The sequence below is a fragment of the Natrix helvetica genome (assembly GCF_964273705.1).
Source record: "Natrix helvetica genome assembly, chromosome: 7".
Taxonomy (NCBI): Eukaryota; Metazoa; Chordata; class Lepidosauria; order Squamata; family Natricidae; genus Natrix; species Natrix helvetica.
In genome coordinates, this window is record NC_138558.1 from 30,700,317 (window position 1) to 30,727,315 (window position 26,999).

General features: G+C 34.4%; 1 protein-coding gene across 4 annotated transcripts in view; it reads right to left on the reverse strand.

Annotated features, from left to right (window-relative positions):
- The window catches only part of HHIP (hedgehog interacting protein), an 85,871-nt gene that overhangs the window by 37,175 nt on the left and 21,697 nt on the right, over positions 1-26,999 (reverse strand). For all 4 annotated transcript variants that reach the window (XM_081959948.1, XM_081959950.1, XM_081959949.1 and 1 more), the window contains exons 3-4: positions 17,048-17,204; positions 14,298-14,499 (exon numbers count right to left, since the gene is read on the reverse strand). In XM_081959948.1, the coding sequence (XP_081816074.1) occupies positions 14,298-14,499; positions 17,048-17,204 (359 nt within the window). The remainder of the gene's footprint in view (positions 1-14,297; positions 14,500-17,047; positions 17,205-26,999) is intronic.

Here is a 26,999-nt window from a genome sequence, read left to right on the forward strand (position 1 = left end):
TCTTGCCGTGTTATTAGTAAAAGATACAGGATGGCGTAATTATATAAACTGCCTTAGAAACAAAGATAATTTTTTTAAAAAATTAGCAATCATATTAGCAGCGATTGACAGAAAATGTAGCAAACATCCATGACCCGACTCTCCCCTGACCAGTTGTACACAAGGTGAGAAAATAAGAAGTCAATTTTAAAACAATTATTGGCATTCTTGGGAAAGAAAAAGAATAGTTGCTGGCGGCAGAAGAAAAATAAGAAAGATGTTCCTGCAGTGTGTTGCTGCTTTTTTCCTTCAGAAGAGTAAGATGGGACTTATAATGGGATATAAAAGGATCTGTTTCCAGCTAAGCTGTGAGCAGAGATAATTTGAGCATCTAACAAACTTATGCTGTGAGTTGTCTACCTACACGTACCTGTGGTCCTTGGAATGAATATAGGCCTTATATTCTTAGAGAATAAAATGCTAGGTGGTTACAGCCCAGAGTTTTATTTGGAAGTGAAATTGCCTGCCTTCCAAAGTACTAAGACAATCCAAATTGGTAAAGTGTTCAGAGAAGATGATTGAGGACTTGATGGGAAGCAACACAGCTAATTTGCTTTCTAGAAAATGTTTTATGATTGTCTTCAACTGAGACAGCTATTTTATGAATAGACATTTTGTGAAAGTACCTAAAACAGGCAATGGATATGTACAAAGCAGTACTTGCCAATGCTTACCTATTCTACATTACAGAACCATATAATCCTTTAACATATATTGATACTAATAATTAATACAGCATGATAAGTTTCTGTATTCTGAATATCCAGGAAATATTCCTGAAAAGATACGGTAGAAACCTTTTTCTATATAATTATTGCTATTGCATAGTACATATAAACTAGTAAACAGCATTTGAAGGCAACTATACTAATAGAAGTGAATGAACATTGAATGCGGCTTGTTGGCCATATCTTATATATGCCTAAATACCAGTATCCAAGAATTGCATTATGTTGGATACCTGCTAAAGCAAGAGAAAACGAGGCCGATCTTGGAAAACTTGGTGCCAAACACTTATGGAAGACTTTAAGATTATTGACGTTCCCTGGGATGATGCCAGAGATGCTGCCAATGATCAAAACCAGTGGAAAATACTTGCTACCGAATATGCTCTGTGATACTAATAGATCAGGAAATTGAAAGCAAGTAAATACATAGCAAATAATTTGAAAAATCAAAACTATGACTTAAAATTTTGCAGCCCAATTATATTCCACTCGAACTATATACATTCAGCTACACCAGTGTTTCTCAAACTTGGCGACTTTAAGTCCTGTGGACTTCAACTCCCAGAATCCCCCAGCCAGCATAGCTGGCTGGGGAATTCTGGGAGTTGAAGTCCACAGGACTTAAAGTCGCCAAGTTTGAGAAACACTGAGCTATACAATACACTATGAAATGAAAGAATAGTTTCATATATTTAAAAGATATCTATCTTAATTGCTATAAAAGTAAGCCATGGGATATTGTTCTGAGTGGCCAGAATGGCAGAAAACCAAGAGGCACAAAACTCTTCATATCTGTGTTTTGGCTTCCGTAAACTCATCTACATAAATATTTTACTCTTAAATACAGTTTTCCTACAAGATGGGGTATCAGGTTGCTGAACATCCATGAGGGAAGGAACTGTAGTGATAAGTAGTGGCAGAAACATGTTGAAGTATCAACCATATTTTCTTTGCGGAAAACACAATGTTTTCCTGATGTGATGATTTTTTAAAGTACTGTAATACTTTATTATAGAAAATAAGCCTATCATTGTATCTTTTTCTTTGGATATGTATTGGAAGTGAATTTTCTTTAAGAAGAATGGGAACTTATTCTGTCTATGTAGTAGCTTCCAGTTGTTAATCAAATTAGCCATATTGTATAAAATCACTTTAAATATATTAAAATAAGTTATATTTTTCAAAGTTCACAATTAAAAGATAAAGATAGGAGCACAATATAGATGGTCATTTTTATTAGATTACTAGAAATACGTCAGAATACTATTACTATATGTTTAGATTCCACACTGCAAGTTCATTTAGCTTAATGCATCTGTATATGTTCGAATTACTCACATAAAAAGGCATTTCATTTCATTTTATAAGGCTGGTATTTATATAGAATTATATTGATATGATTTAAAGCTGGAAAGTCAGATAGTAAATCTGGATTACAAGGAGATGTTTCTTTATGGATTGCTAAAGTTATATACAAGATGGCCAACATAGATAAACCTCTTTCATTCTAGCATAATAACTAGCTATATTTTAATTTTTTTCAAGAATATAAAAATTATATTGTATAAATAAAATATATTTTTCATATTTTAATTGAATTATAAATAGAACATAAATAGTATAGGAACAGAACACTATATTTGTCTGGGAAATGTTATTTCTAATTATTAATCTATGAGCATGTGTTATTTTCATAGTCACCTATGATAAAGCAATATTTTACCATACTGGATTGAATCTTGTTTTCTTTCTCCTACTGACACGGATTGAAGATCTTCACTAACGCCAGCTGCCTTGCAGTCAAAGCTTTTAGTAACATTACACAGCTTTCTCTAGACCCAGGTATCATAAGTTTGAATGCCATTAGGTCAGCTGTTTGAAATTGTAGCTTTGTTTCTACTTAGATAAAAGTTCAAGTCATGGGCTAGATTATTGACAATGAGAAGCAACAAAAATAGGGCTGCCTTCTTACAAGACAGGGTGAGATGATATTGTCATGGCAGGTGAAGTTAGCAAAGAATATGAATGCTTCTTAGTCCCTTGATTAAGGCCTGGATGTGACAAACCTACACTTCCTTAGTAGAACTCTTTATGCCATAAAACAAAATATCCTGGGCCTGCCTCAAATGATTCTGAATTCTATGGTCTAAATAAGGTAATTTTTAGCATATATGAAAAAATTCTTAGAATATTGATTGATTAGTTGGTGTTTGAGTTGTTTTTTATTTTTTTAAATCTAATTTCTTTTCATTTGCATGTAATATAGTAATTTGCACTAAAACAAATTTATTTTAAACAATAAAACTTTCTAAAAAGTTATTCAGTGTAAGGATCATGAAACACACTTAACACTGGTCATCAGTAGCCTAACACAGTGGTCGGCAAGCCGCGGCTTGCGAGCCACATGCGGCTCTTTACACATTTTAATGCGGCTCTTGTGTGTGCCGGGCGCCCGCTCCCCTCCCTCCTCTCGGGCACTTCAAAACAAGCGCCCCTTTCCCTTTTTTCTTTTTGACCCACGATGATTAGGGAGGATCCTGAAGTCGGGCGGGGACGAGAAGCGAGGAGGCAGAAAAAGAAACGGACGCTAAGGAGCTTCCCCCCCGCCCCCTCCCAGCAAAAATCTAACCGGGGAGCTGGGCGAGCAGTAGCAAATTAGCCGATCATGCCGCGTGGTCAGCTAATTTGCTACTGCCCGCCGGCTCCCTGATAAGATTTTTGCGGGGGGGGGGGGGGCAGAAGCTCCTTGCCTCCGTCTCTTTTTCTCCCTCCTCGCTTCTTGGGGCTCCACCAATGGGGGAGCAAGGCCCGCCCAGCGCCAGGCTTTGGGCTAACACAGAGGTCTGCAAAGGTGGCTGTTTTAAGACTGGTGGACTTCAATTCTCAGAATTCTGGGAGTTGAAGTCCACCAGTCTTAAGAGCCAATTTTGCAGATCCCGGGGCTAATATGATTTTTTTTTTTTATTAAAAGAGTTTTGTACAAACAAATTTTCCCCCTTTTCACCCCCCCCCCTCCACACAATATAAATCTCATACAAATGCTATACCCCCCCAACCCCCCAGCAAAAATTCACATTCAAATATTATACCAAACACTTTACCCCCTCCCCTCCCCCCATCTTAAAATAGATTACTCATAACCCCTCTCCTCCCAACAAAAACTATATAAATTACTCTTAAATTAATAATAACACATTGATCATTTTCTAAGCTAATTTAACATCTATAACTCTTAATATAAATTTCTCCTAGCCTAACAATGTTTCATTAGTCCCATCTTCTAATTTATTCATACATATATATTGCCCCACCCTCCACCCTAACCCTCCCCCACCTCCCACACAAACCCACCCCCCTGACTTCCGCTGTATACCACTCTAACAATTCCAAACATCCGGGGCTAATATGATTGATGCCCTTGGTGGACTTCAATTCTCAGAATTCTGGGAGTTGAAGTCCACAAGTCTTCAAGCTGTCAGGTTTGAAGACCCCCTGGGGTTTTTTTCCTAAAGGGTTAGGGATGCAAGGATCTTGTAACTTGACAGCTTTAAGACTTGCGTACTTCAAATGTCAGAGTTTATTGAAACTAAAAACTGTGTACCATCCTATGTATTTTCGGTTTTAAAAATGTGGCTCTCAAAATAAATTTCAATCGTGGTTTTGGCGAGATTTGGCTCAGTTGAAAAAAAAGGTTGCCCACCACTGGCCTAACAGAACAGCAGCACATATTCAACAAAATGCCTAGATTAATAGAAAAAGCTTCAACACTATCTGCAACTGTTCAAAGAGAATTCCAGGATTGGGGCATTTTTATCAAGATTGCCCTCTTTTGGGTTTCCCTCACTGGATCTTTATGCCCAGAAAAATCTATAAGAATGGACTTTGTCAGATAGCTAAGTGATCTTAAGGTATATAGTGCCTTAAGACCTATATAGACAAACCTATATAGACAAACCTGAAAAGCTAGCAGTCAGTGTGGCTTCTTCAGAATAGAAGCATAATAAAGTAATATGTAAAGTAAGAAGAATAAAGAGTAATGTTTCAAATTGACCCATCTCTATATAGAAATCAGAAAATCATAGAGTTGAAAGGGACCTGAGAGATTATCAATTCCAACCCGTGATCTGTACCTACATCCCAGCTATCATATCTCTCTTCACACCTTCTGCAACCTAAACAAATCTAGGTCTTTTAGCTATTCCAGACTTGGTTTCTGATACTTTCACCATTTTGGTAGCTTTGTTTAGACTTGCTTATCTATCGGTGTATTTTTAAACTGAGGTGCATAGACCTGAATGCAGTACTCTTTTGGAGCCTACTAAAGTAGAATAGAGTGGTATAATTAATTCCTGTGATTTGGATTCTACCATTCTCTTGATTTGCTCTTCAATATGTAACTGGCCTTTGCGGCTCAATTACACTGTTGGGATATGTTGAGACTGTGATCCACTAGTACACACAAGTCCTTCTCACATGGGCTGTTCTTAAGCCAGAGTTTCCCCATCCTGTAAATGTTTGTTTTCTTACCTAGGTGCATGATTTTACATTTCTCCATGTGAAATTTCATTTTATATGTTTCTGTCCACTGTTCTACTCTAGGTTTTGTTGATTTTATCCCCTTTCAAGTATTAACAGCATGTTCTGAATAGCTGCAGCTTCCAAGCTAATTCCAATGGCATCTCTATTCAATCACATATAAGATAGTGTGAACTTTCTAATTATATCATTAGCTTTGATCAGCCCAGACGTTTTGCAGCCTTCAACCAGATGCAGACAGAAAGTGCTGCACAATTGGCTGTAACTTGAAAATATTTACTCCATATTACTTAAGAATGCATATACTTCTATTGTGGTTTCTGAATATCAGAGCCAGTGAGGATAGTTGATGGGTAAATAAGATGGAAATAATATGATAACCATCTGGAAATTTGGTTTGGCATAAAAAAATCGGCTACATAAAATATAATCAACATTTATATAAGACCAAATGAAATTAAACTGGTGCAATGCTGAACGTTGTAATAGAGTGTTTTTACTTCAAACACCAGTCCTTCTGTCCCTTTTTCCAGACTATGAAAAAGTCCTTAAATATGTTTTTCTGTTGGGCCTAATTTAGTGTATTTTCACAACAACTTGTTAACAGTCTTTTATGTTTTATATAATCTCTTGGGTGGTTTGCATTTGAAGTTTAAAACTTGTTTACACACACTTTAGAAAACAGCTTAAGTTTACGGTAAAGCAGCTGCTAAAAACTGAAGCTACAGTAATTGCTTCTCTGAATGCCTATTGCACATCCGTTTTAGAAGCAGGGTTTGAAGATGACAGGGTTTGAATTTGGGAGTAGATGTACTTTGTCACAAGAAGACAGATAGGGTACTGAATACAAGATTATTAATTTTCCCTATGGCAAGTTATTGTTATTAAAATTGACTATCAGCTGTCAATAGGGGCTCAATCTCATGGTTCATAATACAAACATGCCCTGGTAACAAGATTTTGATCTTGTCTCTTCATGGATGCATTCATTTCATGCCCAGCTGAAAGGGGTTAAAGTTGTCTTCAGCTGTTTCAGTTTTAAAATAATGTTTTCCTTTGTCTGCTGACACAATTTTTGTGATGAACACAATATAGTATACTTAATATGGTTGATGATATGGTCAATGATTGATATCAGCCCACATCCTACTGGCTATACTTTCAGGACTACATTGGTGTAGTATGCAGCAGAAACAGATACTTGGCTTCCATAAATATTTCTTATGTAGAGAAGTTTAGCATGTTTTAAAATGGCACCAGGCCAGTTTTCAAATAAGAATATAGTTCTGTTTTAAAGGCTGAAGGGAAGCTCAGAAAAATAGCCAGGTTGTGCCAACTGTGTGTTACTAATTCTGCCATCAATGAGCACATTATTTCTGCAGCTTCTATTGATAAAGTTTTCAATTGTTACTGAAATTATTACTTTGGTGAAGTAGCAGCACAAGTTTGCCTATTACTCTGCCACTTGCCTATTTGACAGGCTTCTTCCAGGAGATGCTGGCCATGGAAACTGACTGCCAGCAATGCCATTCTCTTGTAGCACTTGTTGAGGATAGACCTCGCTTGTTATCAATTACTCTTTCATACATGAGCTCACAATATGACAGCTCACAATTTCCATGCCTGTGAGCTGTCAGCTACACTATCTTTAGAGCAGGGGTGTCCAAACTTGGGAACTTTAAGACTTGTGGACTTCAACTCCCAGAATTCCCCAGCCAGCCATGCTGGCTGGGGAATTCTGGGAGTTGAAGTCCACAAGTCTTACAGTTCCCAAGTTTGGACACCCCTGCTTTAGAGTAAGACTGTTAGAGGAGCCCTAGATCCCAGTTTGCATTTCTTTTGATACAATGGCCCCTTCCTTATGGAAAGCAAGATTGTATTCATTAGATCTATAAGCTGCCTCTCTTCCAAATACAGGTAGATTCAAATCTACTTAGCTCTAGTAATATGGCAACATAATATATGCTGAAACTATGCATTGGAAATAATTCTACAATTTTTTACAGTCTGTGAAAACTCTACCTCACTGAAATTGCTGATTGTTTCAGGTTCTAAGGTTATATTTACAGTTAATTTAGCTAAGGCCAATGGGTAAGGGTTGTTTTAAATGTGTCTGAATAGGGACTACAACTTTTCCTAATCTTTGGCCACGATTGTTAAGAATTCTGGGAACTCCTGATCTAACAATATCAGATTGGGGGAGTGTAATTAGCCTGCCATATGGAGTAAAATATTGTTTTTGAAGACATATTTTTAATTTCTTAAAAATATTTTTTAAAACTGTTTTTAAACTCTCTTTGCTTCCAGATTTGTCATGATTATCTATGTGCAAACTTTCGGTCATATAGTGGCTTTTGCATTCTTTGCACAAATAAAACAACAGGGAAATATTCTAGCTGCACTGCATTTTGGTCAGAAGTTGCAAATTTGGGCCAAAGTTATTTGTTTTGGAGAGCTATTGTGGGTCTTAGCTGAAACTCCGCCAATTGAAAATATGCCAGAATGCACATCATGTTCATGAAGGAGAAAGATTTCCCTATGATTATATCAAGTATGAACAGCCATACAAGGAAAAGCAAACACATCTGCACTAAGCACTATGATGGCTAGCACATTATAAATACCTTAAGAAAGTAAATTCAGAGACCTGATCTTCCTAGATTAGATAAACCTCTGCAATGTCATAACAGACCTCCCTGGTGTTAGAACTACAAAATGTCTGTATTAATTTAATCACTGGAAGTTTGTGTTTGGTTTGAAGAATAGAAAAAGTCTGCTGTTTCTGACTTTATCAACTTTCTATTATTTATCCTGTCAAGTTAAGCAAGCCGCATAAACATTAGAGGCAGAAACGGCATTCGCTTGATCATAACCTTCCATTAGAGCTGTGCAACCAGGCTCTAATAGAATAAAAAACAAGAAGACAGGCTGTTCTGTTAGCTATGTTATTCTGTTAGCTATGTGGGACAGAAACTTTGGACTCTTCAAAGGGAAAGTATTTCCATTTCCCCTACCTGTTGCAAAAATAAATTAAAAAAAAAAAGACTGCAGAGTTACAGCCTGAAGTAGTGCAAAACATTTTGCTTCCTGAGTCAGTATTTAGTCACCCTTCAACTCAGGGATGGTATTAATTTACTTTCCCTACCGGTTTGCAAATATGAGCATGTTAGGCCTTCCGCACATGTGCTTTGATTGCGCGTGTGGCTTGAACATGTGCCTAAATAGGACGGTATAGAGCTGGGGCAGGGGGGTGAGTGGGGGGTGGACCCGCGATCCCCACTACCGATTTGGGTGAACCTGTCCGAAACGGCTGAATACCACCTCTGCTTCAACATATGTTCCAAAGCTGATAGGACAAGCTGCTTAATATTCAGACAGGTAAAAAAGGAAACCATATAGCAGACAAAGCATTGTTTTCTTCAAACCTCACTGCCCCAATGTGCCTTAGGATCTGCTGCTTGAGATATTACCTTCTTCTACCAAATGAAAGATGATTTTGGTTACATCTGCATTATATATCACTAAAAATGTCTGCATTTATTGGTTTGCTTTCTCATACATCTTTTCTATTTTTTTTCATTGTAAGCCTGAAGGTAAACTAAATCAAAAAGTAACAAGAATAGAACAATAGAGGGGAAAAAAACTATACTGTTTCTGCAAAAACTATATGGATTCTCATTTTAGCATCAGAAGTTGTGCTTGACTATGATGAGCCTATATCTGTGTAAACTTTGTCTATTCATCTTCTTGTGCATCCAGAGCAGCAGAGGAGCTGCTGACCCGTATCCCATCTAAATGATGACTAGTGAAAATAACTCCACGTGCTGTTAGCCATTTCCAGCTTCTTCCAGGTTTCATACAAGCAAAGAATCACACCAATAGGATACTAAGTACCACAATACACTCTTTACTACTCTTTACCATCTTGGCAAGAAAAATGGAAAATTCTGTCCCTCCTTTTCTACACAAGACTTTTAATTGGTCTAAAGTGAAAGAAATTAGCACAGGGTTAATAAGTAGGATGGGCATGTCCAGATTTAAAAGGGCCACAGACATATTATAATAAAAATCTGTTGGAAAAATAATGTTTTACTGTAATTCCATTGTTTACTTAAGAATAAAACTAGTTGAAGTCAATAATTCCTACTCCCTAGTAAGTGTACTTAAAATTGCCATGATAATTATATAAAAAACAATAAAAGTATCATATGAAATAAAACTACGTACTTCTACTTTCTGTAGTATATGTTCAAAATGGCGAAAGAAAAGATGATAGTAAACGAGACTAAAAGAAATTTTAGATATCTTATAGCAATTTGTGTCTACTAGTATTGTGCAAGATCTCCAGTGGGTTGGATGAGAGTCACATTTTTTAAAGAGGAAGTTGTTAAATACATCGAGGAAATGCTGTGGTTAAGTCCCATAATCCCAATATTTTGGATTTAAATTGTTGGCAAGAGGATGCCATGATGTGGCTATTAGATTTCTTTTCTCTCCTCTTTCTTTCCCTTTCTTTAATTATACATATTTTAAATGACATGTCATTTACCTGTTTTTTCTGACTAAAAACTCCTTCTGCCTACAACAAATTACATATCAGACGAAGATTATTCTGAACACTTCTTAAATAGCTGAATGTCAAAACTGAGTTGTACTTATAACAAAACAGAAACATAGATTATCTAACACTGTGTGTGGGATGCAGCTCTAATTCATACAGTGCACAGAAAAGAAACTGGCAGTTTTGATCATACTACACACATCTCCATAATAACAGGTTATAAAGCATACAATTTCAAGAACACCCACAATGAAAACTATACTTTCCAAACAGAGACTTGTTTTGGACTAAGCTCAGTTCATTGGCACCAGGGGATTCTTCTTGAGGAAACACAGGACATTAAACCTACACATGTGCATGTAAAATGATAAAAGAATTATCATCATTCTTCCTGGACATTCTTCTAGTCTTAAGACACTGGGCCCAAAATCAACATTCTATAATCTTTAGCATAAACATATTGCCCACATGTCATCAAAGTGTTCCACATACAGTAGCGTTCATCAGAGTGAACTTGTTCAGATTTATAGATTTCTATAAAGCTCGAGATATATTATTGACAGCTAAAAGTATTATGTCTTTAGCTTGTTCAAACCTAGTTTATGAACTTTATGACATGTACTATAGTATGTCTTTTTATATTTTACATCTGTTGTTTTTACATTTGCTGTTTTTACCCGATTGTTGTGCAGCCCATAGTGGCTGTTCATAAGATAGGTAGATATGTTACAGTGAAAGACAGAAATTGGTGAATGTCGACTTTCACCGGTGAATGTCAACACATACCAAATACGTAGGGTTAGGGTTAGGGTTAGGTATTCAGTGTAAGTCATAAATAAGGGTATTTAGCAAATATTTCGGACATACACCAAGCGACTATGTGAATGTTGACATTCACCGGTGAATGTCGACATTCACCAGATTTCTGTCTTTCACAGTAACAGATATATAAATTTATTAATAAATTAATAAAAACCTATTTCTTAATTTTAACAAAATGGGTGCTTAAAATATTTTTTAAAAGTCAGTAAGAAAGGAACAATGCAATATGATATATTTTCATACTGATTAACTGAACTCAGAGTATAGACATAACTTGATAGATGTTACATCTTATTTTGTATTTGCACATTCTTTCAGCAATCATAATATTTGTGAACAGAATATGAATGTTATCAAATTCAAGGGATGAAATGCTCAACAAGTAAGTAGCTTAAAGTAAACCTGCAATTCTATTTTTTGTAATTGCTATTTGAATTATAGTTTAGATGAGTCTATTTATGAATCTTAAAAACACTTAATATCTAGGCTATATTTTGCATTGTTCTCTGAACAGATCAACTGGATTATGTGTATAATATGGAAATGCAGTAAACTCTATGTTGGTGAAAACTACTGACACAATTGTTTGTCCTATATGGGATCCTATTTTTCTATATATATTTTTAAAATGCATACTATGTAAATTACAAATATTCAACAGTGCTTAAGTCTGTGGTCTCAAGATCTTACGGTAGACAATCAATTAGAGAAGATGGCAAGGCATCCCTTTATTTTAAAATATAAAAGAGCCACAAATTCCTAAATTGTTAAAAATGAATAATTCAAGTATTTAAAGGGGTCGCCTTTAAAAAATAAGCTAAAATACTTACAACATTGTGAAGTTTCATATTTTTAACTGCTGTTGATTCCCGAAACAATTTTAATTACTTCCAGAATTTATAGGAAATATGACTTTAGAAGGTAACTTGTGTATTCATTGTCTTCTGTTTCAATAAGGTGAATCACACTTAGCATTGTGCTAAATGATAGCTATGGACTTGTTCTTAGGAAATTTTGATTGTCTTCCAATAATCTGATACCAAAATCTTAAACGAAGAGCAGAGATATGACACAAATTAACCATGGTCTCTGCATACATGATCTTCCATTCAAGAAGCATGTATGAAGTTTCTATTGGAGATAATAAGTAGCTATGTTATTACATTATTGAACGCCATCACTGGAAAGGAGAAAGGGATTTTATTATGACCTAGTAGGGAAGAAAGAATTGACATTCCGTTCATTTTTTACTGCATGTTTTCATTTCAGGCATGATAATCGGTTCTTCTGGGATCCATTCATAAATACTTAGTGCATGCCTATGTGACAAATACATAGATAGTTGAAGGAAGGGCAGATGCACCTTTTTAACATGTAATAGAAAGTGCACACATGATAGGACCTATCAATGATACCTGAGAGAAGCCCATTATATGGGATGTTTGAGAGATCACATAGTTAGTATGTTGTCTAATTATTACTATATTTATTTAGCCAGCAATAAAAATGAGATAGAGCTGTATATATGAAATGTGAATAAATGAAAATAAAAATAATATTTACATTTTCTTTATAACATAATTATTGAAGTGCAATATTGGCACTTTAATAAACATATTTTATTGACATGATCTGGAAAAATACATACACCCAAAGTATAGGTATATGTAATTGAAAAGGAAAAAGAGAAAAAAAAACTTACAAACACACACACACACAAATGAATGATATTTCTTTGCTTTTATCAATAAATTGTGGCAAACTATTCAGATTACACAAGGAATTATATAGAAATATTGTATTGGCTTGTTAAAAAGAGGTAGAAGTCACTTTGTGTAACTGACTTCACTGTGGCGTTCAGCTGTAGAAAGAAATAAAGGAGCAGATGTAGTTCAAGATTTAGGGAAACTTTCTATTAAAATTTAAGCCATTGTGACATGTAAAAACAATTCATAGCTTGGAGGGGTGCATAAGGTGGCTGAGGTCAAGGAGACCAGGCCATATATTCTTAACAGTCTCTCTCCAGTATCACTCACTTCCCTGACATATGTTTTCTCTTTCATGGAGGTTCTCTCATTCTCCTTGGATGATTTATGCTTTCATTATGTTTCTATATGATTTATGATTAAAACACTATTATCTTTTTTAAATGGTTGATTTCCATACAATATCATAGCTATAATTATTTCCCCATAATTCCAGGTAGCATGGCTTGTCAGTAGCAATACAACCTGGAAATTAGGAGAGTTGTAATCCAATGCATCTGGAGGATACTTTATTGGGTCATGTGACAATATGATTTTTATACAATCACTTTGTCAGTTTCCAAGTGTTTTTTTCAGTATATGACTATTCAAACTGCCTAAGGGGGAGAGGTTAATTTTCTTACAGAAAATTGTTTTCATAGATCTTATCAACTTCTATACTCTTTCATAATTACTTTTAACAAAGCAGCCTACAATGAAATGACATATCAGGTTTAATCACAAAAACCTAATGATGATCATTCAAAACAAACACTTTCATAAAACTTTTATTAAAAAAAGTCTCCGGGAATCAAGTTTTAGGAACATACAGTTTATAACATACTAAAATGCAAGCTCTTTACTCAGATTAATGAAGAGGTATATAAATAAAATTAGATTGCAGTTACTAATCTGAATATAGATTTTTATCTCAATTTTTATCTCAATATTTAAACACCATGCTGTTTTAAACAGATCTAGACTTTAAATAGAATAGCTAATATATTTGATAGTACTTTCAAGTAAATACCTTTTTGATGCAATCATGCAAAAATAACTCTAGAATTAGAAAATATACCATTGCTTTATGATAATCCTAACATAGCACATACATTTTCATAAATGTTCTTTAGTTACTAAACCATTCAGTTGTTAATACATTTACCTAAGTATAACAGGTTCACTTAGCTATTCCATTTTCAGTTAATATTATTTAATAAAAACAATTCCATTTATTTTAATGAAAGTTTCCAATTTCATAGGTTAATGCCTTAATTTTGCAAGTAAAATAGGTTTTTCTAAAGGAATATGTTGTGACACATACAATCAAAATTAAGGAGGAAAAGGAATTTTTCAATATGTAAATAATAGTGAAGAATTTAATATAAGCAAAGACTTATCCTTTTAAATAGCTGATGCAGTGAGAGCTCCCCCTTCTGTATATAACAGCATTTAATAACAGACAGGGTGAATATATATCATAGAAATAATTTATAAAGAGCGCCATTTTAATTGAGATGGAAAATGATCTGGTTCTAAACTGCATAACTATATCACATTTATAGCTGTACGCTCAAAGAAAATTGAATATTTTACTTGGAAAGTCTGCACCGTAACTGTTGACTGATTGAGTAGCTGAGTTCAAACCATGGTTGGATCTTAATCATGATTAATGAACATTAGGCTGAAGCAATTTATCTTTCTACTAACTTAAATGAAAACCTCATTTTAAAAGACTTTTTATTCTGTTTTATTATTTACTTTCTAAAATTAAAATTAAGCAAAATTTGAAATAGTACAAAATGTAACACAAAATTAGACTTAAAAGAAAGGAAGTCCCCAATGGTAAATAAAAGGAATTCCAACCTTTATTCCACTTTGAACAACTTTGTGTATGTCTAGAAATGGTTCTTTGACTATGTCTCCTTCGGGTGTTAATATTTTCACATATCCTTCCTTCTCAAGGATGAAAAGACGGTGTGATCCATCCCCAGAATGTACTGCTCCAACAGGTTGCCTGAAACCGCTTACAACTTCATGGAGGCAAAAGCAATTGTGTTTATGTTTCCTAAAACAAACAAGCAAGAACATTATTTTAATTTTCATCTTTAATAGCAAAAAATACAAAATGTGATATATTGTTGGCATTTATTTAGCATGATATATTTCAATTTGAAGATAAAGTAACTTTCACTTTTTAAAAAATGGCTAATTAAACTGATGATTGGCCATTCTTTTATAAGCTAGGTTTTGTGTTAACTGTCTACAACAGGAGTCTCGAATCCCCAGGCTGCGATCCACTATTGGGCCTTGGCCCATTCAGAACCAGGCTGCGTGAGTGGTGGTTGCTCACACACGAAGCTCCATTTGCCTGCCTCTCCCCCCTCCCCGGCTTGGCCACCAAGCCAGAAAGGTTGGAGACCACTGGTATACAATATCAGTTGATGCTTTATCCATGGGAATTTACACCGAGACATGGAAATAACATAATTGGACCCAGGAAATAGATCTTCTCTGTCATGGTGGCTGGGCCTGGAGCATCATCAACCCAAAGAATGGTACACTCCGTACTATGAATATATGGAAAAGATCTTTAAAACTTGGGTTTCCCCCAACAATTGAGTTGGAGTGCAATGCAAGCCTTTTGCATGCTTGGACATATTCATTTGAATTTTATTTATTTATTTTCTAGACATGCATTGTTCTTTTCTTTGTTATATTGTTTCTTGCTCTGTCATATGCTGCCCAGAATTTTGATGATGTTGGGTGGCCTTATAAATTTGATGAATTAATAATAAATATTAATTGTTTGGCGATTTAACTAGTTACTTTCAGAGCCTGTTTTTTTCCACATAAAAAAACAATGAGCAAGACTGCAGAAGAAGAAGCGGTAGAAAAAGACAGCACCTAACGCAGATTAAAAGGGGACATAAAATTGAAAGTTTGAAGGAAAAATAGGTGGACCTGGAGATAATGACTTTGGAAAGTGGCAATATGACTCTACCAGTAGAATATACTATCTGCTAAAAAAAGTCTTTTTGCTTCAATTGACTTTTGTTTGTGTATTTATTTCCTAAACTTTTTGCTTCAATTGACTTCTGTTTGTGTATTTATTTCCTAAACTTTCTGTTCAGAAATTTTCTGATAGTACAGAAGTTAGAAACACATTATTATAAATTAGGAAAAAATGAACATATTTATTCTGCATAAAAATAGTTCGTTCCTATGATAATTTTACTTAAAGAAGAAATATGGTTTCCTGTCTTCTCTTCTCTTCTGAAAAGTCACTCAGAAAGGTTGGGATTATCTCCTGAATACTGTAGAATGTTAATTCCCTATTCTCCATATGTCTCATCCAGTGGTAGGATTCAATTTTTTTTACTACTGGTTCTGTGGGCGTGCTTTGTGGGCATGGTAGGGGGAGGATACTGCAAAATCCCCATTCCCTCCTCACTCTCAAAATTTCTGCTCCACAGTGTCTTGGACTGGTTGTATTGAATTTGTAATTTGGTTGGTTTCTTTTTATATCCTGCCGGTATTGGTTGCCTAGTTCTACCTACTGTAGAGAGTTATGTCAAACACATGTTACCAAAATGTTTTTCTAGTTTTTGATAGCCTTGTGGACCAAAATGCTTTACACAGAAGTCATAGTGATATAGATCATTCTGAATTTTGGTCGTACAGAAAGAAGAAAAGATGTAGAATTGCTGGAAATGTAAACCTTGAACCAGAAATAGAAATGGTATATGGTGACCCTAGATTACTGTGTAATCATTCCAGGTTCTAAATGAAATGTGATTTTTTTTTACAGGTCTTGAAATAGTGCTCTAAGGAAATCAGGACTAGATAAGGGCTGTAAATTATTATATGCAATACCTGAGAGTTATATCATGCTTGGCAAATAGATCTGGCTTTAAAGGTTTTATAGTTGAAAATCTAGCATTCCCTCCTTTTATATGAAAAAATCTGCTGTTGTTCTGTTAAAATATTAAAATGAATTCACAAAGCGTAATATAGAAGTCAGAAATAAAACTGGGATAAAAGAGTCTGGAATAAATGTATGGACATTTTAATTGAATCACAGTTGGATATTTTGTAAACTCATACTCACAATGAGCATAAGCTGTCATTGCTAAAAGCAACGTTTGAATTTTCATTAATTTCCAATGATTATCAAACATTTAAGAAACATCTTTTTTAATTGCGCTACATTTAAATGCTTTCATTCAATTTTTAATAATAAATGATTGCATTGCCTTTTGGAGTTTGTGAAATCAGGCAGATTATAAATAATGTAAATAAAATGTGGAAATAAAAAAAATATGAAAATATTGAGTAGAAAGAATAATCAGGAAAGCAAGAGTGATATTAACATGTAACTTTGATAAGATTTCAGATAAGACATCTGCAATATATTTGATCTAACAATTTCATGAATCATTAGTAAAGTATGAATCATGCAAGAATTCAGTACTTTGAAGAACAGTTTCTTAGCCAAAACTGGAGTAATCAACATCTGGATGACATAGCTAGGGAGCATAAGCAGAAACTGACTCAACACATTATCAAGCTATGATGTCAGGATTTGTGAATTAATTATATTTATCTTTAGAAACCTGCTTAAATCTTCTCCTTTGCCATATTCTTCTATTTGATCCAAATAGTTAGAAGATGGTCCTCGAACTTGTTTTCTTGGAAAATCTGGAAAGCAGAAACCATCATCTTTTCTTGCATAGTAGAAACAAAAGTCATCAGCAGTAATTTGGAGCAAACCTTTGAAAAGGAAAGAAGAGATGTTTAGCAAATTAGTTGTGTTATTTTCTATTTAGATTTTTCTACAAAGGAATGTATTGAAACATTTCACTAGCTACCATTCTGGTTCACACATACTGCTAAACCATAATGTTAACCAAATCAGTATGATAAGTTAATATGATATGAAAATTCATACATTATGTGTAATGGAATGAAACAGAAGTACTAGCATTATGTGTGAAGTCTTCGGTGCTCTCGAAGCTTAGTTGTTTTCTTGCAATTGGTATATTAGGTACGAACTAGGCCACTGACTAATTTTTATGTGTTATTTCTTAAAATACAAATATTCTTCCCAAGAATGTACATAAGCATGCTCTTTATATTATAGAAGAAAAATAATATAGGCAAATAAGTAAGGTGACCAACCGTCCTCCTTTAGGGAGGACAGTCCTTCTTTTGTAAGTTCCGTCCTCCCTCGAAAAGTGTCCTCCTACATGTCCTCCTTTTTGATATTTGAAGGCTAATCTGTTGCGCGTTATGTGATGTATTTTATTAAACAGTTTTTAATGGTGTTTTTTTTTACTTCATCGCAAGTATATTGAACAGATATTGAATCTTGTGTTGAATTTTTATCTGAAGAAATGCTAGACATTAAAATAGACGACAATTGTCTCTTTGAAGAAATTAGAAGACTGAATGTATATTTAAATTCTGAAAAATTAATACAATGGGAAAATCAACATGTTGAAAGTGATAAAAGATGGGTGGATATTTTCAGCCATTTCAAAAATGAACATATTCCATGTGAACATTTATTTATACTTGTTCAATTTACATTGTGCTGCCCTGGAACTAATGCAGCAGTTGAAAGAGTTTTTTTCAATTGGCAATGATTTTTCGACAAGTGAGAAATCGAGATTGAATGTTGATACTCTAGCTGCAGCACTTGCTGTAAAATTCAATATGAAGGATATTTCTTGTTCAGATATTTCCAATATATTGTTAGAAGATAATACATTGACAAAAAATATTAATTCAATGGAAAAGTACTCATTTAAATAATAATTAACAGGCATGTAAGCATAATTACAATATAAAATGTTGCAAATGTTTTTATTATGCATATATCATATTTTAGTGTATTATTGTTGCAATGAATAAAATATTTCTTTTATTTACGATATATTTTTTCCAATTTATTTGTCCACCTTTTCATTGTAAAAAAGTTGGTCAACTTAAAATAAGACCAGAAAAGGTTTATTAGCATTTGAATCTCTGCAGCAGAATTTATTTATCTATATATTTAGAAAGTCTTGAGAAATAGCAATTACCAAAAAGTTTTAGTCTGACAAGTACCATTAATATCAAAATCTATGGACAGAAGCTTTGAACAATATTGAATATAGGCATCATATTTATAAACGTTACATTAAATAATAAGAGATGTCCGTTCATTTTTGTATCCTACAATTATTTCATGAGGGAATTTTTCATCAATATACAAGTAGTCTTTATTTTATGAGTGTTTGTTTAACAATGATTTTAAGCTACAGTAATCTCAGAAAAAGTCACTTATAACCCATCATTGATGTTACAACTATCACACCACCCTAATGGTCATGTGACTGCAATTTGGGTATTTGGCAACTGGCTTGCCTTCTTGATGGGTGGAATGGTGTCATAAACATGATCTGTGGTCTTCCCAGCCAGTTTCTGACAAGCAAAGTCAAACTGGGAAGTCAAATTTACTTAACAATTGTGTGTTTCACTTAATAAACACATGATTCACTTAACAACTACAGTGAATCACTTAATGGCACTGGTTAAAATGTTCGTAAAATCAGAGCTGGTCATGTAAATGACTTGTTTAACGACTACCATGCTTAGTGACTGGAATGCCACTCTACTTATACACAGAGCTTTCATGATGCACGAATGCCAAAAATAACTCATAAACCAAACATCTGTAAAGACTAAGAAACAACATAAATCATCTCTGTTGGGACTCTTAAATTATTCTATTGTAAGAATATTTATTTCTTAGGATCTTATGTTTCCTTCAAATGATTATATTTTTAAAATTTACTTTTACTGTTTTATCCTTTTATATATTAGTCACTCTGTGACTCTGAAGTTGAATAGCCTTGAAATTTGAAGTATAAATAAAATAAAAAAATTACATTTGTCCTATTTCACTGACGTTTCTTTAAATTCTAAAATGAGCCCAATGTGAGTATATGTGTTTTTCAGAACACAATAAAGTAAAAAAGTTAGGCATGTAGAGAAAAAGTGGTGGTATAATGTTGTTCCAACTTTTGTTTAGTTGTTTTTATTTCATTTAATTCACAGCATGCATGCCACTCTAAAAATTCTAAAATGTTTCAAAGGAAAAATAGGTATCTTTTATTAAAAATAAAAGCCTGCCAAATATTTAGATATATTATTTGTGACACATTGTTTTTTTATTCTTGAGGAATTTAATAATATTATATAAAGTTCACATCGTAAATCAATAATAAAACTGATTAGAACTCATGCCAAACTCTCAGATTAAGGAGCAGCAATTGAACATTCTACAGTTCTTATTATTTATAGATGTTTTCCAGACAACCATCAACAGAAATATTCATAAAGATGCAGTCCGTGTGGTCCTGAAAAACAACTGACCAGATGGAATGAAACCATCTATCTTTTCACTTTGCTGAATTTACAACTTTCTTACATTACAATGTATTTAGGTTATCAAAATCAAAAATAAGAACAAAATGGCCTTGAAAATTGAACTAAATTCTGAAATTCCTTTAACTACTTTCATGCTAGAGTTTGTTTTTAAACATGTTCCAAAGTTGTAATTGCATTATAGTTTTGCCAACGTATTCTGAAGACCATCAATGTCCATAAAAATGATTTGGGAACTGATTCTCTGATTGTAAAAGTAACAAATATATTTTTCATACGAGCATATAATACTTTACACAATCTATACGAAAAACTGTTGTGTTTCTGTGAATTATATTGATACAAATTACATATTTCTCTAAAATATAGTACTGTATGTGATCAAATGATTTACCTTTTGTCCACAGAAAATAATCAGCCTAAACTAAATCATTCATGGAGGTCCTCAGTTTTATGCTTTGAATACTCAGTAAAATTTCAGCGTATACAACATGTCTATCAATCTATCTAATATATTCAATTGACTCTACATTGCCAAATGAATGTATGAGGAATTATTTTAGGTACATAATGCCAATAAATAATATTCGTGGATAATTCTACACAATGAATTAATGGGAGAATTTGAAATTAAATAAATAAATGTCTTTGTGGAATAAATAGTGTAAACCCACTTAATGATATCAAATATCTACAAATGCATAGGCTGCAGGAACATTTGTCTTCCAGCCATATAGCATCTATGACAAAAATATATACGCTTGCACAGCTTTGATATAACCTGTAACAATTAAAGCTAGAACCACTGCTTCAATCATTTGTCTCTTCCTAGTTTACTCTGTCTCATTCTGTCGTTCCTATTCTTTTTTCCCCCCCTGCCTCTCCTTTTAGAAGAAGGTAAAGCTATTCTTGCTGAAGAACTTATCAAGGTTGATTCAGCCTTCCATCCTTCAAAGGTCAGTAAAATGAGGAGCCAGATTGTTGGGGAAAATATGCTGATTCTATAAACCACTCAGAGAGTGCTCTAAAGCACTATGGAGGCTATACAGAATATAGATCAATTGGGAATTCACCAAGAATTCATTAACAACTCCAACTATCACCAATATATTATAAATACATATGTTTGGTTTATTCATATGGCTATCTGAATGTTTAGAAAGGCGAAACATGATACTCATGTCTTATAAGTTATTCTAATAGCAATGTTGGGAAATTGAATATTTTATTCATTACACTAAAATGCATGATATCAATTCCACACCATAATAAAAACAAACCTATTCCACTAAGTAGATATTGGAAGTTGGGCACAGCTATTGAAATTAAGCCAAGCAAGATCATGGCTGCTTTAGTTCTTATAAGGGAGACCACCAGGAAATTCCAGGGCTGTAAGTTAGACTGGAAAAAAAGAAAACCAAGCCAGTGGCAAATCATTTCTACTCTTTTGCCAAGAATACTGCACAAACACATCTGTCAAGCTCAACTTAAGATGCCTTTATTTTCTGATTGGTATAATTAAATAGCTATGCTACACATTTGTGTTTCCTTTCAGAAAGACAGTCAATATTTCTGTTGAATAAGCCAGCTATTGAAGCTTTTTTCTCAGTAATTAAAACTATGAAACTTGTTAATTCCATCAAAATGAGTATTCAGCTCTTAGAAAACAACAAGGGCCCTGCTATTTTAATGATGAATTTATATACTGAGCATTAGGGAGCTTCTTATGGATTTGAGATCCTCATCCATAAGATTGTGCTGAAGTAATTGTTAATTTTGAACATGCTTACTACAACAAACAAACATGTGTACACTTTTGTAAATGGCTAAATCTTTAAAAGACAATAGAAATGAAATAAACTGCAACACTATATATGCTTTCTTAGAGCAAAGTTGTATTCTTAAGACAAATATTTTTAAAGTGATTATATTTTACAGTCCAGCCATTTTTAGTTCCAGAAATAGCAATCAAATCTCAGAATAGTACTTTGATTAATAAAGATATCACTCTACCAAAGAGAACACTAAATTTGATTGGTCGTGGGAATTCTAATTTGGGAGGTTTTCGTTTACGGTAGATAATTCTCTTATCCCCTCTTAGAATAGATAGAATTGTTATTGGGGTCTTATTGATATGGAAAACCCAATTCTGGTTGATAGTGTAGCATGCAAAGTTCAGTGCTCTGTCCAGTGCTTAAAGCGATATTTTCATCTGGTTCCCTTTCAAGGCAACCTGGGTGGCCACAAAAACCACTTGACATCTTGATGCACTTCAGCAGTTTTACATATACACAAACTCTGTAGGAAAATAAATTTGTCATTTGTCACCACATATGTTGATCTGGGGAGCGAGGCACTTTCGACTCCAGCTCCTGTGCAGCTCAGATGCCTCTCTCCCTGTTGTTTCAGCATTTTATTCTTTTTATTCTGCACAAGCAAATTTTCCCTAAGAATAATGACTTTTTAGTAGAAAATGTATAGTGCAATTTAGCAGATTTCTCTCTCTCCCCCCATTCTCTCTCTCTATATATACATACACACATGCACAAACACATGTGTGAGTGTATGTAGATATAGATATAGATATAGATATTAGCATGTATGTGTGTGTGTGTGTGTGTGTGTGCACATATATATATACATATGCTAATTAATATTATACTAACTAATATTATGTACAGGATTGTTGTTATTATTAATAATAACCTGTCTTGGAGACCTGCAGCATGAGCCAAATATTTAATCTAATCTGTAATCGCTGCTCAACAGGCAGCCTTGGCAACCGTGATGTATTCTGCTTTGCTCTGGAGAACGCAATAAAGAGTAAGGATCAGCTGGTTTAAGAAATCCTAAGAAATATCTCTGTAGTTTAGAAAGACAATAATAATATTTTCATATTTTAATGAGTTTAGATACATGCTAAACCACACTAAAGGCATGTTTTTCAAAATGTTTCCTTATGTTAATCAGAGAAGACTACCCCCCAGGTCAAAGTTATGCATCCATGGGACTTCTAAGAAATAAAAGTATAGTGTTTTTAAAAGTGTTTCTTAATTTATTTCATACTAGTCTGCTCCCCTTTTAAACTTTTTTGTTTTTTTAAAGCTGCATTTATTTCATAAATGGTTACTGTTTACTTTAAAATGTGATAAAACAATACAACAGTCTATTCATGCTGTATAGACTATGTTCAGATGTAATATTAAATCAAAGATAGAATTATGTGCGTAAAATTGAGGAGGATTTCTTATGTATTAAAAATCATAGTGCTCTGTTGCATTCAGGCTCAATAATAGTATTGTTTAAATTGCTGAGCTTTGGGAAATAGACTGATGTGTGTCACAGTATATACTAGGACTCATACAACAAATCTTAATTATTGGTTCTTTGATTCCTTCCAAATATTATTAGCAAATTATTAATTTTTGTAGTTTCATCTTCCAGCTTTCAATATCCTAACTAATAGTTCTTAGAATTCTCAGCCAACAGAAAGGGAATTTTGTTAATTGCAAAGCCGTATCCGACCCATCAACATTCCTCCAGGACTTCCTGTCCTCTACCATCCTCTAGAGTCCATTTAAGCTCACGCCTACTGCTTCAGTGACTCCATCTAGCCACCTAATTCCCTGTCATCCCCTTCTTTTGCCCTCAATCGTTCCCAGCATTAGGCTTTTTTCCAGTGAGTGACCGGTTTGATCGCCTTGCAATCGAAAGGGACTTACAATACAATACAATAGCAGAGTTGGAAGGGACCTTGGAGGTCTTCTAGTCCAACTCCCTGCCAAGGCAGGAAACTCTATACTGTTTCAGACAAATGGCTATCCAACATCTTCTTAAAGACTTCCAGTGTTGGGGCATTCACAACTTCTGGAGGCAAGCTGTTCCACTGATTAATTGTTCTAACTGTCAGGAAATTTCTCCTCAGTTCTAAGTTGCTTCTCTCCTTGATTAGTTTCCACCCATTGCTTCTTGTTCTACCCTCAGGTGCCTTGGAGAATAGTTTGACTCCCTCTTCTTTGTGGCAACCCCTGAGATATTGGAACATTGCTATCATGTCTCGCCTAGTCCTTCTTTTAATTAAACTAGACATACCCAGTTCCTGCAACCGTTCTTCATATGTTTTAGTCTCCAGTCCCCTAATCATCTTTGTTGCTCTTCTCTGCCCTCTTTCTAGAGTCTCCACATCTTTTCTACATTGTGACGACCAAAACTGAATGCAGTATTCCAAATGTGGCTTTACCAAGGCATTATAAAGTGGTATTAACACTTCACGTGATCTTGATTCTATCCCTCTGTTGATGCAGCCTAGAACTGTGTTGGCTTTTTTGGCAGCTGCTGCACACTGGTGGCTAATATTTAAATGGTTGTCCACTAGGACTCCAAGATCCCTCTCACAGTTACTACTGTTGAGCAAGGTACCACCTATACTGTACCTGTGCATTTCATTTTTCTTGCCTAAATGTAGAACCTTATTCTTTTCACCATTGAATTTCATTTTATTAGACAGTGCCCAATGTTCAAGTTTGTCAAGATCCTTCTGTATCTTTAGCCTATCTTCTGGAGTGTTGGCTATTCCTGCCAGCTTGGTGTCATCTGCAAATTTGATGAATTCCCCATTTATTCCTTCATCCAAATCATTGATGAAGATGTTGAAGAGTACTGGACCTAAAACAGAGCCTTGGTGTACTCCACTGCATACTTCCCTCCATGTAGATGAAGTTCCATTGAGGACTACACATTGAGTCAGCCAGTTACGAATCCATCTGGTGGATGCTGTCTAACCCACATTCTTCTACTTTATCTATCTAGTAGTAGGTTATGGTCTACCTTATCAAATGCCTTACTGAAGTCCAAGTAAACTATATCGACGGCATTCCTCTGGTCCACTAATTTTGTCACTTTGTTAAAGAATGCAATAAGATTAGTCTGGCATGATCTGTTTTTGACAAACCCATGTTGGCTTTTGGCTATTACTTTGTTTACTTCTAGGAGTTCGTTAATTTGTTGCTTGATTATCTTTTCCAGAATCTTTCCTGGTATTGATAGGTCTGTAGTTTCCTGGATCTATTTTTTTCCCTTTTTTGAAGATGAGAACTACATCAGCTCTTTTCCAGTCCTCTGGCAGTTCCCCGGTGCTCCAGGATCTCTGAAAGATATAGTTTAGTGGTTCTGAGATCTCCTTCAGAACCCTGGGGTGTAATCCATCCGGTCCTGGTGATTTGAACTCATCTAGGGTAGACAGGTGCTCACTTACAGTTTTCTTCCCTATTTGCAGGAGTCTTCTCCAGCACCATAGTTCAAAGGCCTCAATTCTTTAGCGCTCAGCCTTTCTTATGGTCTAACTTTCACAGCCATACATTGCAACTGGGAAAACCATAGCCTTGACTATACGCACTTTTGTTGGTAGGGTAATGTCTCTGCTTTTTAGTATGGTGTCTAGATTTGCCATAGCTTTCCTCCCCAAGAGCAAGCGTCTTTTAATTTCTTGGCTGCAGTTCCATCTGCAGTAATCTTGGAGCTCACTAAAGTAAAATCTGTCACTACCTCCATTTCTTCCCCATCTATTTGTCAGGAATTGAGAGAGCCGTATCCAATGATCTTAGTTTTCTTAATTTGCACTCTCCTTCTTTACCCACATCAAGAGGCTCTTTAATTCCTCTTCACTTTCTGCCATTAGAGAAAGGGATAGAGTACTCCTAAAACCCATTGAGGTTGGAAAAATTAACTGCCCTAAATTCCTCTGGATTAAGGTCCTATGTGATCATCCAACATAGATTTGGATGGAATAAATTCTCTTTTCTGTTTTATAGTGCATGAAGAATCTCATTTACAATGTTGTGGCCTTTTGTATTTATCAAAAGCCTCTGTTTATCTGATGTGTTTAACAATACCATGGAATTTCTCCAAGAACTATAAATCAGTTGAAAGTTTGATTTAGCCTTCTTGCATCACTACCAAATCATCTCTTTTATAAGGATAAACATTTGAAATACGTTTACAAGCCATTTAGTATTATGATTCATATTTGCATCCAGATTGTTGTAACATTATAATTTAATCTTTTGGGATAGACTTTGCTTATCATTCTTCTGATCAACATTTGAACTAAACAATCTTTTTTCCCTCCTGTTTCATGTTCACTTCGCTTTTTCTTCTTCTTCTGCTACCTCAGTTCTTCTATTTCTTCTTTCAAAACATTATCTAAGATCTAAACCTTCTCTTAAGCAATATTTTAATTTCAGTATTAAAAAATCAGTGGTAATACATCATTTCTAAACATATCTGAAAATGAGTATAAAGGCCAAGTCAAAACCAATATAAAATGTAAATGCAATACTCAGATTAAAAATTGCTTATATAACAAAATTATGTCAGTTAGAAACTCTCCAAAATGTTTAAGTTAAAAAAATAATAATAGTTGAAGGAAGCCATCTGGAATCCTCCAGAGGAAATATCATCAGACTGATAACATAACAAATCTTAGTAGTGGACCAATGACCAAGATGTTAATTATTTCAGTAGAAACACTGGCCCATAAGAATGTAAGCAGGGAACTTCAAACAGGAAAACATTTACAAAATCCATCCAGAAGTGGCTCCATCCACCCTACCCACAAGACCTGAGAGAACAACCAAGTCTTTTAAGATCCTCTAGAATGACATGAATAAGCTACATGGCCCTCAGGAGGGTCCACCTTCTAATGACAGCTGCCTTGACTGAGATGGCATATTTCATGGGTTCTCAGAGATGGCACTATTTAAAGGGACCATGCCAATTTTCTTGGCCCACCCAATATCAGTTAGGCATAAACCATGGGAAATACACCCTCTCAAATAAACTGGTCTAAAGCTTTATGTTCCACTAAACTGCTTTTGTACCAACCAAAATATATGCATCCTTGATTAAGAAACACAGATCTAGGTAACATTTTATAATCACAATCAGTACTTTCCAGATAGGGAACATGAGTATTACATCAATAGTTTTTTTTTACAATGTATATGAAATTTAAGTAAATATATGGTGACCATTTTTTCTTGAAAAATATAAAGGACAAATTTGAAAAAGCGGCAAATCTTAAAGGTCCTTATAAAGATTTTTTAAAAAGGTTTATGTTGATAACTTGGCTTTATA